This window comes from Ammodytes marinus (genome assembly GCF_949987685.1).
Source record: "Ammodytes marinus genome assembly, chromosome: 22".
Taxonomy (NCBI): Eukaryota; Metazoa; Chordata; class Actinopteri; order Uranoscopiformes; family Ammodytidae; genus Ammodytes; species Ammodytes marinus.
Genome location: NC_137226.1, coordinates 10748033 through 10764207, shown reverse-complemented (window position 1 = coordinate 10764207; position 16175 = coordinate 10748033). Strand labels below are relative to the sequence as shown.

The following is a 16175-nucleotide window of genomic DNA, read 5'->3' as shown; positions in this document are numbered from 1 at the left end:
CAGAAGGTGATGTGAAGGAGGAGATCCTCCAGCCTCCAGAGCCTCACCCCGTCCCCCCCATCCTAACCCCGTCTCCCCCCTCTGCCTTCCCCACCGTCACCAACGTACGACAGGACAACGACCGCTACCACCCCAAACCTGTCATCCATGTGCTGGCTACCAACCAGACACAGGTATGTTTACGCATACAGTACTAACGCATACAGTCATTTTTGTATACTTTGATTTATCGTGCAAATGTATATTTCTTTCATAGCGACACTACCTTGGTATATTTTTTAATACATGGAAAGTTTTTCCAATCATACAGTACTTTAGGCATTTGTTCGACTGGTCAACAAGATCTTTCTACATTGTCTGAACTGTGCTCTCATTTAGATACAGCTCATTAGATTTGATATCTGAACCCGGGCTAAAGCGTAGTCATTTCCATTATCTATTATTTATTTGCTGATTTGTTGTTTAATTATTCTGTTAGGGACAATACTAAAAATGTCCAATGTTGGGAGAAGTTTCTTAAATACAGTATCTCACAAAAGTGAGTACACCCCTCACATTTCTTCAAATATTTCATTATATCTTTTCATGGGACAACACTGAATAAATGACACTTTGATACAATGTAAAGTAGCGTGTGTACAGCTTATATAACAGTGTAAATTTACTGTCCCCTCAAAATAACTCGACACAGAGTCATTAATGTCTAAACTGCCGGTTACAAAAGTGAGTACACCCCTGAGTTAAAATGTCCAAATTGGGCCCAAAGTGTCAATATTTTGTGTGGCCACCATTATTTTCCAGCACTACCTTAACCCTCATGGGCATGGAGTTCACCAGAGGTTCACAGGTTGCCACTGGAATCCTCTTCCCCTCATTCATGACAACATCACGGAGCTGGTGGATACTGGAGACCTTGCGCTCCTCCATCTCCTGTTTTAAGAAGCCCCAAAGATGCTCAATAGGGTTTAGGTCTGGGGACATGCTTGGCCAGTCCATAACCTTTACCCTCAGCTTCTTTAGCAAGCCACTGGTCGTTAGGAGGTGTGTTTGGGGTCGTTATCATGTTGCAATACTGCCCTGCGGCCCAGTTTACGAAGGGAGGGGATCATGTTCTGCTTCAGTATGGCACAGTACATGTTGGTATTCAATGAACTGTAGATCCCCAGTGCTGGCAGCACTCATGCAGCCCCAGACCATGACACTCCAACCACCATGCTTGACTATAGGCAATACACACTTGTCTTTGTACTCCTCACCTGGTTGCTACCACACACTCTTAACACCATCTGAACCAAATACGTTTATCTTGGTCTCATCAGACCACAGGACATGGTTGCAGTGATCCATGTCCGTAGTCTGCTTGTCTTCAGCAAACTATTTGTGGGCTTTATTTTGCATCATCTTTAGAATAGGCTTCCTTCTCGGACGACAGCCATGCAGACCAGTATGATGCAGAGTGCGGCGTATGGTCTGAGCACTGACAGGTTGACCCCCCACCCCTTCAAGCCCTGCAGCAATGCTGGCAGCACTCATACGTCAATTTTCCAAAGCTAACCTCTTGGTATGACGCTGAAAACGTGCACTCAACCTTCGTAAACTGGGCTACAGGGCAGTATTGCAACATGATAACGACCCCAAACACACCTCCAAGACGACCAGTGGCTTGCTAAAGAAGCTGAGGGTAAAGGTGATGGACTGGCCAAGCATGTCACCAGACCTAAACCCTATTGAGCATCTTTGGGGCTTCTTAAAACGGGAGATGGAGGAGCGCAAGGTCTCTAATATCGACCAGCTCCGTGATGTTGTCATGAATGAGTGGAAGAGGATTCCAGTGGGAACCTGTGAAGCTCTGGTGAACTCCATGCCCAAGAGGGTTAAGGTAGTGCTGGAAAATAATGGTGGCCACACAAAATATTGACACTTTGGGCCCAATTTGGACATTTTAACTCAGGGGTGTACTCACTTTTGTAACCGGCAGTTTAGACATTAATGACTCTGTGTCGAGTTATTTTGAGGGGACAGTAAATTTACACTGTTATATAAGCTGTACACACGCTACTTTACATTGTATCAAAGTGTCATTTATTCAGTGTTGTCCCATGGAAAGATATAATGAAATATTTGAAGAAATATGAGGGGTGTACTCACTTTTGTGAGATACTGTATGTGGAAGGTGTTTATTGCTTGTATACTTGGGCTAGGGATAGATAGAATATTATGATTGGTTTGCTCTGTGTGGGAAGGCTGTTGTGTGTGTGTGTGTGTGTGTGTGTGTGTGTGTGTGTGTGTGTGTGTGTGTGTGTGTGTGTGTGTGTGTGTGTGTGTGTGTGTGTGTGTGTGTGTGTGTGTGTGTGTGTGTGTGTGTGTGTGTGTGTGTGCTCTTTCATTCTTAACCTGGGAATCCTGCATTGCTCACCTCCTGTCAGATGTTCCCAAACACATTTTCAGAATTCTGTTGTTTTCTAAGCCACACTGCATTTGCAAAACGTTGCTTAGTTGAATGTCTTTTCATGTCCTTTTCCTTTTCCCAGAATAAAGCAGCGGATAAGCAGCAGCAGAAGCAGCAGTCTGAACCCAGTACGAACAAGCAGACGTTTCCCTCGGAGCAGAAAGACCAAGACGTCACCAGTCGGAAGCAGCAGACCCAGGTCTCCAATCTGGATCTCAACGACAACTACAACAACAAATCCTCTTCGGCCTCCACAAAGTGCGAGTCGGGCCAAATCCAGACCAATCCCTCCTCGCCGCTCCTCTCCCCGGCCGTGGACTGCTGCGGCGCTCCTCGGATAGAGAGGAAGCTGAGCATCGAGATCAAGAAGGTGCCGTTGCAGGAAGGACCTCGTAGTTTTGACACTTCCTCTTCCTCCTCCACCGTCGGAGCAGCAGCAGTAGTGGTGGCGAGCGGCGTGGCGACATCGGGTGGCAGTTCGCCAACCAGCGCGGGGATGCTGCAGAGAAGCCACGCCTTCAAAGCCCGAACCGGCCAATCCCTACTCACGTCTAGTTCCTCGCTGTCGGAGGACTCGGGCACGGAGGGAGGGTTAGCGGGCGGATGTGGGGACAGTCACGCGGATGGTAGCGGCGGCGGCGTGCTAGCCAGACCCAACCACCTTCCTGTAAAGAGCGAGAAGGGAGGAGACATGCCCGGAGGTGAGGGTCGAGCCGCATGGTCGCAAGCCTGCAGCAGCCCCGAAAAACACTTCCCCAAAACCTCTTCCTCCTCCTCTTCCTCGGACCGCGTGGGCCCTTCGTCCTCTTCTTCTTCCCACCTCTCCTCCTCCTCTTCCTCCTCCTCCTCCTCTTCCTCCACCCCCGTAAGGACTGCGTTGAGTTTCACCAACCCCCTGCATTCAGATAACTCTGACGAGGAGGGGGACGGAGAGATGTCGGGGTCAGCCAAGGACGGCCATCATCGTACTAATGTATCTGCGACGACGGGCATGGTAACCGCATCCCTTCACCATGGCGACCAGCAGCAGCAGCAGCAGCCGCTCCGGAAGGTGTCGCCCATGTCCATCGCAGGGCAGTCACCCACAGCAAGTATGTCACTGACTCAGCTGCTTTTTATTCAATGAGTGAGTCTTAATTCCTTTAACTAACTGGCTGCTTTCCTGACCAATTAACAACTATTCAGAAAGTCAGAAAAAACGTACATCTTAGATTAATTTAGTGAATTTATTTACTTTAAGGAATAATTCAACATGTTTTTTTATTTTAAAGGGCTTGCACAGTTGAATGATTTGTTCTGTCGTCTTGTTTTGAACGAGAGAGTGAGGCAACACGCAAAAACAAAAAAGTGTTAAGCTATTCCTTTAACAGTGAAGGGCATTTCAGCTCTAGTGAAATCATCTTCATTAAAAATGGCACAGAGAATAACTGACAACATGTCTTTATGATCCACACACACACACTTGTTCAGGCACACAGTAGACTAGTGTTTCTGGGTCAGCAAGGGGCCAGGTCTCCCACAGACCAAATGTTCATGACATACTGTTACCGTCACCATCCACACACTGCGTTACACTCTTCTTACTGCGAGGTTGAAAACACAGAACAAACACTAGACAAGGAAGAAAGACACAAACCTACAGGTGAGATAGTTCCAGTGGGCCTCATATGAAGCATGGCTGTGTGGCTAATTGGTTGGTTTGTGAGGAATGCTGCAAATGTTAACAGGCAAAACATCTGTTGGAACAACTCAAATGCTTTTTTTTCTCTTCCAGCTTGTGTGCGTTTGTCTAAGTGAAGGAATTTTTTGTGAATTTGGGGAGAGAGTGTGTTTGTGTGTGTGTGTGTGTGTGTGTGCGCATGTTGGATGGTGAAGGATCAACAACACTGCATGATACTGATAAATACACATCCTCCAACTCTGCGTGTGTGTGTGTGTGCACGTTTGGGTTGAACAGAGAAGCATCACACTGTTTGTGCATCAGGCTTGGCCTCACTGTCATGAATCGCTACGACGACGAGATGTGGTTTTTCTTTCTTCCTTGGGGGAGAATGAGATCGCTCCTTTCTTCCTCTGTTGATTTCAAAATCACGTCATTCTGAAATCTTCGATTCTGGCTGTGATTTGGAACGACGTGGAATGGTTTGAAGTGGACTTCTTTGGCTTGGAGCGGTTTTTGATTTGGATTGGGTTCACATAGCTTGATGAAATAAGACTTAATTGCATTTTTCTTTTAAATATTTGGATTCAACTTAAAGGGGGCATGATAGGAATAAATTGCATTCAGTAAAATAGGGTCACATATAGGAGTTTTTTTTGGAAGAGATACATTATTATGTATAATAATAAAAAAATCGCTTTTAGTAATCGGCTGATAGTAAAACATACAACAAAGTTGATGCCTTGTTGAAATTTGTATTTACTTTTTATAATTATTACCAAGATACGTACTGCAAACAACCTCGTCATTGCTCTCAAACTATGTATGATTGTTTTCTAAATGACATCAAACTTACTTTACTGTTTCTGTACTCTAATGTCTTGGCAGTTATAGGTTCACATAATACACTGAACAGGGTAATATCGACTTGGACCATTTGTCTGTCTGGCTATGATAAGTTGCATGCCAATATGTAGTCAACGGCAGGAAATTCCTTATGCTAAGCAGTTCCCGTTACTGTAAACACCCAAGATGCTGCTCTAGATAAAACCAAACCTAAAGAATCATTTTCCACAGTACACTGTGAGACGAAAACATCATTTTAAGCACAATTTGGAAGATATCTAGAATGTGAAGCTGTTATTTTAATTAAAGTACATGAAAGTTGTAACTCATATTTTGTATTATAAATTGTTGCAGTCAACAGGTCCTGCTTGCTTCAGGAACAAAAGAGAAAGTAGCCTGTTAAAAGTTACATTGACATTGCGTTGTTATTCTTCCTCATTTATATAAAGGAACACAAAGGGCTTCAAGACAAAAGTTGGTTTGGGAAAAACAACCTTTAACTAGCACAAGAAAGAAACCTGTTTCTGTTAGAAAAAATAAAAATAAAATGAAAGTCAATTGTTATGGCAGACATATTATTGTCTATCATACATCATGCACCCCTATAGTATTTCCAATATTTAAAACTAAATGCAGAAATATTTGCCCCTCGCCACCCTGAGGTGGACTGTGTTGCGTCTTGGTCTGCTTGGCTTTCTGGCACATTGTTCTTGTGGGCTGCGGTATAGCGCTTTGTAATTGGTTATTAAAACGCTGATGGCTGAATCTAACGACTGCTTTTTTGATGAGTTGCATTGAGCCAAATTGCTGCTTTGTGGTTGGTTAAGAGAGAACGTTGGACGGCTGCTTTTTTTGCCGGCGGTTTGCATTGTCAATGCAAACCTTGTTTATATTGCTTTGTCACGCAGGTGGCAATCTAGTGAGACAGAAGTAATATAAACAGTTCAAAAGTGCACCACACGCATGCACAAGTCTTAATTAAATCTGAAAAAACAACACAACTATATAAAGCTACAAGATTAAAACTTTCAGGAATAATAATGTGCTCCCGCTCCTATCTGAAAATGTAATAAATATGATAAGAATACAATATAAATACACCAATAGAAATAGACAATGAAGGTGTCAGTCAAACAATATGCTCAGCTGATGTTGTAAACAAAACAGTATTAAATAATGTTTTCTACCTGAAAACAGTAACTTGCTACTAGTAATACCACTGTTGTCATTGAGGAGACGGTGAGAGTTTTTATTTACTAGCGATTACCACTGGCCTCCATTAAGACTAATGTTTCACTAATCAAGGGCGGTCCTAGATGCCTAATTCCCAGCAAACATGTAAATATAAATAGCCATGAGGGGACAAAATGTTTGGATTTCTAACAAAAAATTATAAATAAACCCAATAAATAAGACACTGTGCCCATCACGGATGACGTACATTCAGTTGCCAGTTTATTATATACACCTAACCAAAGCTAATGCAGCAAATCCTCTTTCCATGAAGGTTATATTAATAAATGTGTGGAGGCTGCAGCTTGTGTTGCTGTTAAATTGGATTACATTATAGCCTACTGACCGGTGTTTTGCAATTATTTTGTCCGCCCACATTTCTATCAATGCGTGTGGACTAATAACATAAACACCCTCTGTATATTCCAATACACTACACTACATCCTTCATGTAGGCAGGATTAATTGTATGGCTCTTTTAATTGAACTGTATTAGTTTTAGCTTGGTATACCTAACAAACTAGCTGCTGAATGTACTCATCCTGTATGTCTAAAATCAGCCAATAAGATACAATCATCCAGATCAGAAAGTTAACCTCATGAAAATGCATTACTTGAGGTTCAATGGATTGTCTCTGCCAAGAAACAAGGACCCTTCCCCCTTCAGATAAATGGGAGATGATCCAATTAACAGGTCAGCCACCCTCGAGGTTTAATAATACAACATGACTTCTTGTATATTGCCTTTTGAATTAAAAAGAGATGTTTATTTTAGCAGCACAGTGGATTAAAGGCTCTCTTTCTATCTTCAATAACAGGCCCAATGCAGGTTCTGCTATCAGTGTTGTGTTAGGCCGAGAGGACTGAGTCTGTAAACACTGAAGGGAGGAGCATTCATTTAATTTCTCCGTCCTAGTCACAGTCAATATCCTCACACGAGAATCCTCTCTACCCTTATTACAGTGTCCCAGACTTTCCATTTATGACCTAGTAAGAAAAAATAAATGACATGTGTTTGAGATCTTTCAGCCCATGGTAATTATTATTAAAATCACGACATGTACAGACCTCCCTTTTTGCATGTCAGACGTAGTCCTAAAACTAACAGAAAAAAACTGCTATAATTCTTTAAAACAGTTACTAGTTCTCGGCATGACTAATTATGTGGTTGGTGCTCATAAACATTATACGCTTTGAAAACAAATATATTTGGTCTTGGGTTCCCCTCAAAATCAAAGGATGATAGATAGTGCATCTTTTTTAAATTAATATTCAAGAAGGCTTAATTGGCAGGAGCTACAGTGTTGCCAAGGCAACAAATAAGCGCATTCACTTTGGATATACAAAACATTGTTAATCATTATTTTTATTTTTTTAAACTTAAGTTTGAAAAAAAACCTCAATCAGTACCTTGCATCGGCACTGAAAGATGTGTTGTTATTTTGATCATTTCTGAAATGACTATTAAGGTACATTTAGAAAACAAATCCCAATATGATTACATCCTAATACAGTCATTTTAATAATGGAATATTGTAAATCACGACATAATACAGTCAAACATCTCCCCATATTGCGCATTAATGTTCATGTAACAGTGTTTTTCTAATATAGCAATTTTGTGTCACTAATTTAACCTCACGTGCTGCTATGTAGTACTTGGTAAAGGAATCTTTGCAGCTTGTCCATCTTGACTTTACCGATCTCTCTTTGTCTCTCTTCTCTTCGGGCCAGTTATTAACGTTGCCTTCTCGTTTTGACCTGTGACCTTTTTAACCCCAGACTGCTGGGCCAGCGAGGACTCCCCTCCTCCCCCCCTCCCTGAGAGAACCCCAGAGTCCTTCATACTGGCCACAGGTGCGTTTCTGCATTGGTCCAGATTTTACAGGTGTGTTTCCAAGCGCTGTGGATTCACTGGCCTTCACCTCCTGGATACATCTCTACGGTGTTTGTTTGGTTTTTGTGGCTTGATGGAGCAATGGATTATGGACTTCTAGAATAATTAGAAGTCTATAATAATTATTATTTTTTTAACAAAGGTGTAGTTGTGTATTTGAAAGCAGCAGCAGTGGGTATTGTGTTGTGAGTGACTGTGTTGTGCTCTGATATTAGAACAGGAGAGCATTTTAAACTGTCAAAAAATAACCATTACATTTCTTTGGGGAGAGGCTTCGTTTTACAACACAAGGGGGCGCCATTTGCCGCAGTTGAGGACCTGCAGTGTCTATTGAAGGAGACTATTGGGTCAGCCGTAAACTGTGTCCCAGCCACACTACAAACTAAATCACTGTGGAAAGTGGAAAAAATAAAGCATACTCAAAATGGTCAGTATGCCTGCTAGGAAAAAAAAAAGGTTACAGATGATGTTCAGAGGACATTGAGGAATCTATGGCCGTTGGTGAAACAGCCTCATTGGCAAATTAGATTCTGGATATGTTGTCATTTCCTGTAGTACGTTGATTTCATGAAGTCTTAAAACAGTATACTAGGAAGCTTGTATATAGTCCATACTGTGTACGGTTAGTGTGGAATTAGGATAGGAAATGGTAACTCAATTTAAATACAGGTGATAATAATAGAGGCCTTTGGTTCAGTTTGATGGAGACTGGATGAGGAACATGAAGTGTGTGATTGTGAGTGGATTTGTGCCTAATGTCTTTAAGTTTCTGTTCATTTGTCATCAGCTGCTGTTGTTGCTGTGTCAAACTCACTCTTTCCATCGCTCTCTCCGCTAGACCCTCTGGATGAGAGGACGTCAGCCTCGGCCGAGTGGAGCGGCTCACACAAAGGTACCAAAAAAATAATGTTTTTACAAATTAACCGGCGCAGGACAACACTCGACAGCCATTTGCAGAAAGGGCAGCGGAGAGAGAGAGAGAGAGGATACAGAAATGGAGAGAAAAGGGGAAAAAGATAAAACATTTCTATAGAGGGGTGAAATGAATAATCTGCACTATTGAGGATTGAACAATGACTCTTACTGCCAATTTCTTGCTTGAATAGTTTGTGTGTGTGTGTGTGTGTGTGTGTGTGTGTGTGTGTGTGTGTGTGTGTGTGTGTGTGTGTGTGTGTGTGTGTGTGTGTGTGTGTGTGTGTGTGTGTGTGTGTGTGTGTGTGTGTGTGTGTGTGTGTGTGTGTGTGTGTGTGTGTGTGTCAGAAATAATCGAAAGGGAAAACTGCTCAAGTTGAATTCTGTAATGTTGTTTTTTAATTTATTTACTAGCTGTGAATATAACTTAATCGGCGCATTCATGAAGAATAAAAAAGCTGTGGTTTCATTTGAATTCCTGCAGATTTCAACTATGAACATGCAAGTGTTACGCATATTAATGTATAGGTTCCTTATACTTGTTTTTGTTAGGTTAAAGGTGTGTAACTTTAGTAAGGCTACATGTGTTAGCACAGTCTGCTGCCAAACATGTGTCCTATTAATATATGAAGAAATATCAGATTAAATGACCTTTTGAGTAGAAAAATGTATTTCATTACAGTATTCTCAGAACAAACTAATTAAAGGTTTAATGGTAAAAAATGATGTAAATAATATTAAGTTGGTAATAATCTCTCTCAGGGAAAGGAATGCGGTTTAAGCAATATGTCTTACATCACTACTACAACTATTATACAACACCTCCTGAGCACTTGACACCACTGATATTCACCACCATGCCATTAAGCTTCTGTGTGTGTGTGTGTGTGTGTGTGTGTGTGTAGATGTGTCAGAGTGTGCGAAGAAGTCCTCTCCAGCTGACCCTGCATCTGCTGGCAGCACAGCAATAGACGGCAAAGCAGACCTGGGTGGGTAAGTCTGCTGTCCTGTTTACCTCTTTTACATGTGTGTTGTCAGTGAATGAATCCCTCTGCCTAGGAGCACAGATATTATTAGCATGTAATGTTTTTTTATTTATAGTCCCTATGCTGAAGACTTTGCTGACAAACATTATTTCTATTAATGTCATCATTATGCTGATTGCACACCTATGGGGGCTGTATGGGCACAAACCGACAATTTTTTAGAAAAGAGGCAGAAAAAAGGAAGTTTTCCTTTTAGTGGGGAAAATAAATTCTTGGCTGTGTTTTTTATTCAGTCTAAAGCATAAAAAACAAAGCAATCTAAGAGCTTCTTTTTGCCTCTTCCGTCAGGGTTCGGTAACCGCTGCATTCAGCCCAAAGGCCCTCGGGAACCCCCTCTGGAGTGGACATGATGGAACGGTCCGTCTGCCCCGTACACTGTCTGCGTCCTCCCCTTGAACAGGAGCTGGACTCTACCCGTTTCACCTGGCGGGGTCCAAAAAAAAAGAAAACCAAGTTGATAGATGCTACACAGACAAAAAGCATAATTTTACCCAGAATCCCCTTCTGTGTAATTTTGTGCCAACACCCCCTCCTCCTCGTCATCCTCTTCCTCAGTCCTTCCTTCAAAGTGCCACTGTGTGAAGCAGAAGAACACTTACTGGTCAAGTGGCTTGTCCATTTTAGAACAAAGCCTAAGTTTTTCCTGTTCAGCTTTCGAGATGTTAAGAGGGGTTTGACTTCTCAAAGATGCTGACCTGGGATCAGTCCCACCCAACCTCCTGTTTTTCGGTGAGTTGAGAGTAGATTCATCTTTATTGTTTTCTCTCTAGGCTGTAGACACATCACAGAAAAATCTGTCCATTCTGAGGGTAAGAGCGCTGCAGGTGTACATGTTAAATAAAGAAAGTGTTCTCCTTAAACAAAGAGGACATTTTCTTTCAAAACCAAAAGACAAAAAAAAATAAAGAAATTCCGTCGTAAATCAGGAATTATTTTTCAATCAAGAGACGTTACTTGGGGAAGCTGATTCTAGTGGTTTAGCTGAGCTCCCAGAAGCTGTCATGCTCCCTTCCTCCTACTGAATGAACAACAATCTTCAAAGCGAACCTAGATAATCTGTTACCCATGATGCAACCTTGTACAGGTTGCCAGGGTGCTCTGCCACACTCTGTCTCTCTCCCTCTTCCTATGTGCTGGTGTCTTCCTATGTGCTGGTGCTACATAACAGAGGATCAGCATAGAAACAGAAGGACTGGAGCAGACCTTTTACCCGTTTCTCACCTCAGTCGTTGGTTTTCCTGTAGGATTTATCCCTGCAGTTTCAATGTCGGCTCTAGTACATCATAATTCTGTGCTGACCTCACTGTTTACCAGAGTCATAGACGGACATAGTTTGGTCATTGCCGTGGTGTGTGTGTGTGTGTGTGTGTGTGTGTGTGTGTGTGTGTGTGTGTGTGTGTGTGTGTGTGTGTGTGTGTGTGTGTGTGTGTGTGTGTGTGTGTGTGTGTGTGTGTGTGTGTGTGTGTGTGTGTGTGCAGCTCTCTGGATGTCGTGATATTATTTAGATCGCTCTCATAGGGCACAAAATACTGATTCTAATTGGTAGTGTAAAAAGGATGATCTTCTCACCTTTTTTGGCTTGTCACAGGTAACGTGTACACAAAAAAGTTGACCACACGTGTACAACCAAAGAGTGATGGTTCCCTTCTCAAGTATAACACCAATAAAAAGCAAAGATTTGTTAGAAATATGAATCAGAATTGTGTCAGACACCTGGTGAAATGCACCAGTAATGGCTAAACTACCTCATCTCTTTGACTCTGTGTTACTCACTGCTGGGACCATGAGCCTGCCTTAGTCTCTTTAGTCTAGTCCTTAAGTCTGCCTATCAGAGAAGACAGCCAATGACGGTTGATTGATTAATTTGGCTTCCTCTCTCTCTCGCTCTCTTTCTCTTTCTCTTTCTCTCTCTCTCTCTCTCTTTCTCTCTCTGTGTATTTGGCTTCTCTTCATTTGTACTCTGGACTCAAATCTGCTGTCCCCCCCTCCTGCACTGTCCTGTTTTTCTGTTTTGCTATTGTTGCTCCTCTCTCTCTCTCTCTCTCTCTCTCTCTCTCTCTCTCTCTCTTGCTCTCCTCTTCCTCCTTGTCAGTGAGTCTGTGAGATGAACAACCATGCAAGTCAGTTTTTTTTTATATAAATTTTTTTTATTGAAGCAACCGGTTTACCTACAATAAACCTCAGTGTTTTTCCGGGCGGGAATGTAATTAAACATCGACTGCAACTCTTACCCCCTCCCCTCCCCCCCACACTCTACAAATAAGACTTGCATTGTTGTCATCTGACTGTCAGACTTGCTTACTTCTCCTCCATCAGCTACCATAACTACACAGTATATGCATTGTTTAATAAAGAGAAAGAACTGTACAGGGCAGTTTAGGTATATAATATGTCAGATTCCTTTCTTCTCTTTAATATATCTCTTAAAACAGAAGATGTAAGAAAGTCAGTGCATGATGAAGTTGACAAAGACGACGAGTCCTTCCGCCTACACCATGGTTTCCTTCAAACTGTAAATTATTCTGCTTTTTTTTTTTGCTTTTTTTGCTTCGGGCAAATATTTCAGGGTTTTGTTTTTACCTTTTATGGTTGAATTATATGCTTTAAAAAAAAAGATGACAATTTTTTCTTCCGTTGCTGTTGTTGGCAGAGGAAAAGCGGCATGGAGCAGGCCCCCCTTTCAGACAGCTGTAGCGGGCTATTTCCAATAAGATTGTAATAATAATATTAATGACGATAATAATAATAATTAATAATAATAATGTTTTTTTTTTTTTGTAAATGGTATTTTAAAAGTTATTTTTGTATACGCTGTTGTTTGTTGCGTCACCAGTCCACTGCTCCCAGCCGAAACCCCACCTCTCTCCTTATACATACACCTCACCTTCTTATCATTTTTCACCAGTTTTTTTCTTTCTTTTTCTTTCTTTTTTTGCCTGCCTCTCAGCTTTGCTCTTTAATGTAAAACATGCAGCAGAGATGGATATCCCGCCCCCACCACTCTCGTCCCTGCCTCTTAGAATTTTTTTAAAAGGCTGATGTCACTCAAAACACGTCTACGTGCCCGGCTGATCGCTTCACTCCAGCCGAGCGTCTCCTCAACTTGGCGGTGGCTCGGAGCAGGAAAACGAGCCAGCAAACTGACATTACAGAAGTGTTGAGAAAAAACTCTTTCTGAACTTTCTCATCTCTTCGTTTCCGTTCATCCAGCACACACCTGCCGCCTGCCCAACTCCTGACCTCCCCCTTCACACGCACACTAGCGTCAATCTCAGAAAAGAGCCCACCTGTGCCTTTAAGTGAGAGCCCGCCCCCTCCCTCTGTTTTCCCCCCTATCTCCTCTAATCATCATTAGCGGTGTGAGTGTAAGCGATGTGATTCGCTGCTGCTTGCTCATGGCCTCCTGTGGGACTCTCCTTCAGCCCCACCTATACCACCACCACAACCACCCAGCCCCATGCATAAACATAAAACACACACACACATCCACAAAATGTTTGTAAGTTGCAGAAATCAATCAGTAAAAATGAACATTAAGTAAAGTCACGCCTCTTTGTTTTTATTGCATGAGATGATGTGTGTGTGTGTGTGTGCGTGTGCGTGAATAGCTTTTATTTACATTATTGAGTGGTTAAGTGGTTAGTACATCACTCTGACTTTGGTCTAAAGCCAGATTAGATCATTTAATTGTCTCCCTGATAAAAGCTTTGCACGTACCATCTGATAATGTTTATCTGTGTGTGTGTGTGTGTGTGTGTGTGTGTGTGTTGACGCATACATTTTCAGGTGCAAGACAGAGGATCTCCTGCTGTGACCTCCCCTTTTAAACACACACACACAAACACTAATATGGCGATTAATTAATCAAAGCATGTGGTACAAACACTGTCTTACACAGAGACCTTGAGGGTTCCACATTTGTATTCACTTTGCACACGTAGTGAGGCACAGCAGGTGGAGAGACATACTGTCTGTGATTATCTGCTGCTGCTCACATGTAGCCAAAGCTTATAACTCAGATTAATTACTCAGTCCATTACACATAAAATATCATTTTATGTGGAACTGTTGCAGTCACCTGTTACGGCAATGAGAACTGCAAGGTTTACCCTGACATTTTGGAAGAAAGTACAAATATTAATCGACTTGTAATGGCAGTTTATGATGGATACTAGTTTGCTCATAAGAGCAGTTAAAGTCACTTGAAGCCTTCTTTACATCCTTTCATTTAAGTCACCCCCCAAATAAATTCTCTCTCTCTCTCTCTCTCTCTCTCTCTCTCTCTCTCTCTCTCTCTCTCTCTCTCTCTCTCTCTCTCTCTCTCTCTCTCTCTCTCTCTCTCTCTCTCTCTCTCTCTCTCTCTCTCTCTCTCTCTCTCTCTCTCTCTCTCTCTCTCTCTCTCTCTCTCTCTCTCAAAAGCCAGGTTGCTACCTTATCTGGGTCACCTCAGTTTTCCCATGGAGCAATTTAACATGTTATGTAATGGCTTATAAATATAGCCAATCAGTGTTGGGTGTATGTCAGCCGTAGCAGCAGGCAGTGCTGCCATCTGAAGACACTGGAAAATGTGTCGGCTCCGTTTTAAAACCCAGAATATACATTGTGTTGTATTTGATGGGATATTTCTTTTTAAAATGATATTTATGTCACTGTTCTTGGTTCCCACTTCAGGGCTTACATCATACAATAATCTTGTCAAAATGTTTATGTCCGGTTGTTACTCTGCAACCTGGCTGGGGGTAGCGGGGGATCATGTTGTTTATGCCAACCAGACTTGAGTGAAGGCAATGTTTCTAATCTCAATAAATCAAAGTGTGCGAATGTGTTTGATGAGAGTGACAATACAAAGGTGACAATAAAGTAAGATGAGATAATTTTTATCTACACAAACACACACACTCACTCACACTACTCACTACTCACTACTCAACGCAACACTTATCTCAACATGTTCTGTGCATCAGTTGGGGCTGTCTAAGTGTCTTTTACAAAGGTCTCGTTCTGGAAAGGAAACGCCGTAGCAGATTAAACAGGTGAAAGTGGATTGATGGCTTCGGTCTCGACGCTGGAGGAAACCGCAGGACAAGAAGTCATTTGAAGGCCACACGCTACACCACCTCTCTCCACATGGGGTTAATGTACTGGAAGATTATTTTCTGCTGTTGATACTCTTGACTGCACAGTACAGGTGCAAAGACTCAAGTCCAAGAAAACTAAACCTATAATATTCCAAACCTATAATAACCAATATTCCTGTGGCTATCACTAAACAATGTTTGAGTAAATCCATCTTAACTTTGATGAATGTATTACAGGATTTATGTTAGAGACATATGTGGTCAAGATAAATGGAATGTGGCTTTATTAAATAAACAGCTGCAACTACTTTATGTATTAATTAATGTGCAGATTATTATTTGTTCCAATCGTTTGGGTCCTTAAACCCAAAATAATGTCATCAAACATCTTGATTTGCCGGACAAACAGTGGAAAAACCCAGAGACATTACATTTATAATCGTATATAAGACAAAAAAACAAAGGCAAATAGGAGCTGGAACCAGGAAGGTCCTGAATATTTGCCTAAACAATTGCCTTTAGAATAAATTAACAATTAATTGATAATAACAATATTGGCAATGATTTTCTGTAATGTAAAAAAGGTTTCTGTTATTAATCTAATCATTTTAGCCTACCTCTAAAGTAAACTTGTGCTGTTATTAACAGCAACACAATAAAAACAATTTCACATTTATTTCAACAGCTTTTAAACTGAAGTAGGCCTGTTATTAGCCTATGTGGAATAAAGCAATAGATACAATGATATAGCCTTTAATATGTTGAAACTAGCCCATAAAACACAAAATAAGAATATTAAAGCCTAATAATATTTGCTGACGAAACTACTTAGGCCTATGTTTTCACAGTTATTATGAGCAAGGAACATACGCAGCTGCTATGCCCCACCCCTCGGCCTGTCAGTCAAGCCCTAATCCCGCCCCTCTCACCCTGTCCGTCAATCAAACCTCGACCACGCCCCTCCACTGCCTGTTTGCACGTCGCGCAAAAAAAAAAAAAAAACAGCAGCCGCGGCCGTTGGGGAAAGAGAGTAAATAGAGGGAGAGAAACCTCA

The 16175-nt window shown here is 41.8% G+C and overlaps 1 protein-coding gene across 3 annotated transcripts in view; it reads left to right on the top strand.

Annotated features, from left to right (window-relative positions):
* ptpn12 (protein tyrosine phosphatase non-receptor type 12) overlaps positions 1–12211 on the top strand; it is a 36708-nt gene extending 24497 nt beyond the window's left edge. The window contains exons 13-18 of one of the 3 annotated variants that reach the window (XM_080051256.1): positions 1–173; positions 2532–3540; positions 7971–8045; positions 8924–8977; positions 9903–9986; positions 10332–12211. The exon at positions 1–173 is cut by the window's left edge and continues 8 nt beyond it. In XM_080051256.1, the coding sequence (XP_079907382.1) occupies positions 1–173; positions 2532–3540; positions 7971–8045; positions 8924–8977; positions 9903–9986; positions 10332–10393 (1457 nt within the window). In that variant the 3' untranslated portion in view covers positions 10394–12211. Of the gene's footprint in view, positions 174–2531; positions 3541–7970; positions 8046–8923; positions 8978–9902; positions 9991–10331 lie in introns of all 3 variants that reach the window. The other 2 variants (XM_080051257.1, XM_080051258.1) reach the window with 2 other exon arrangements.
* The last annotated feature ends 3964 nt before the right edge of the window (positions 12212–16175 follow it).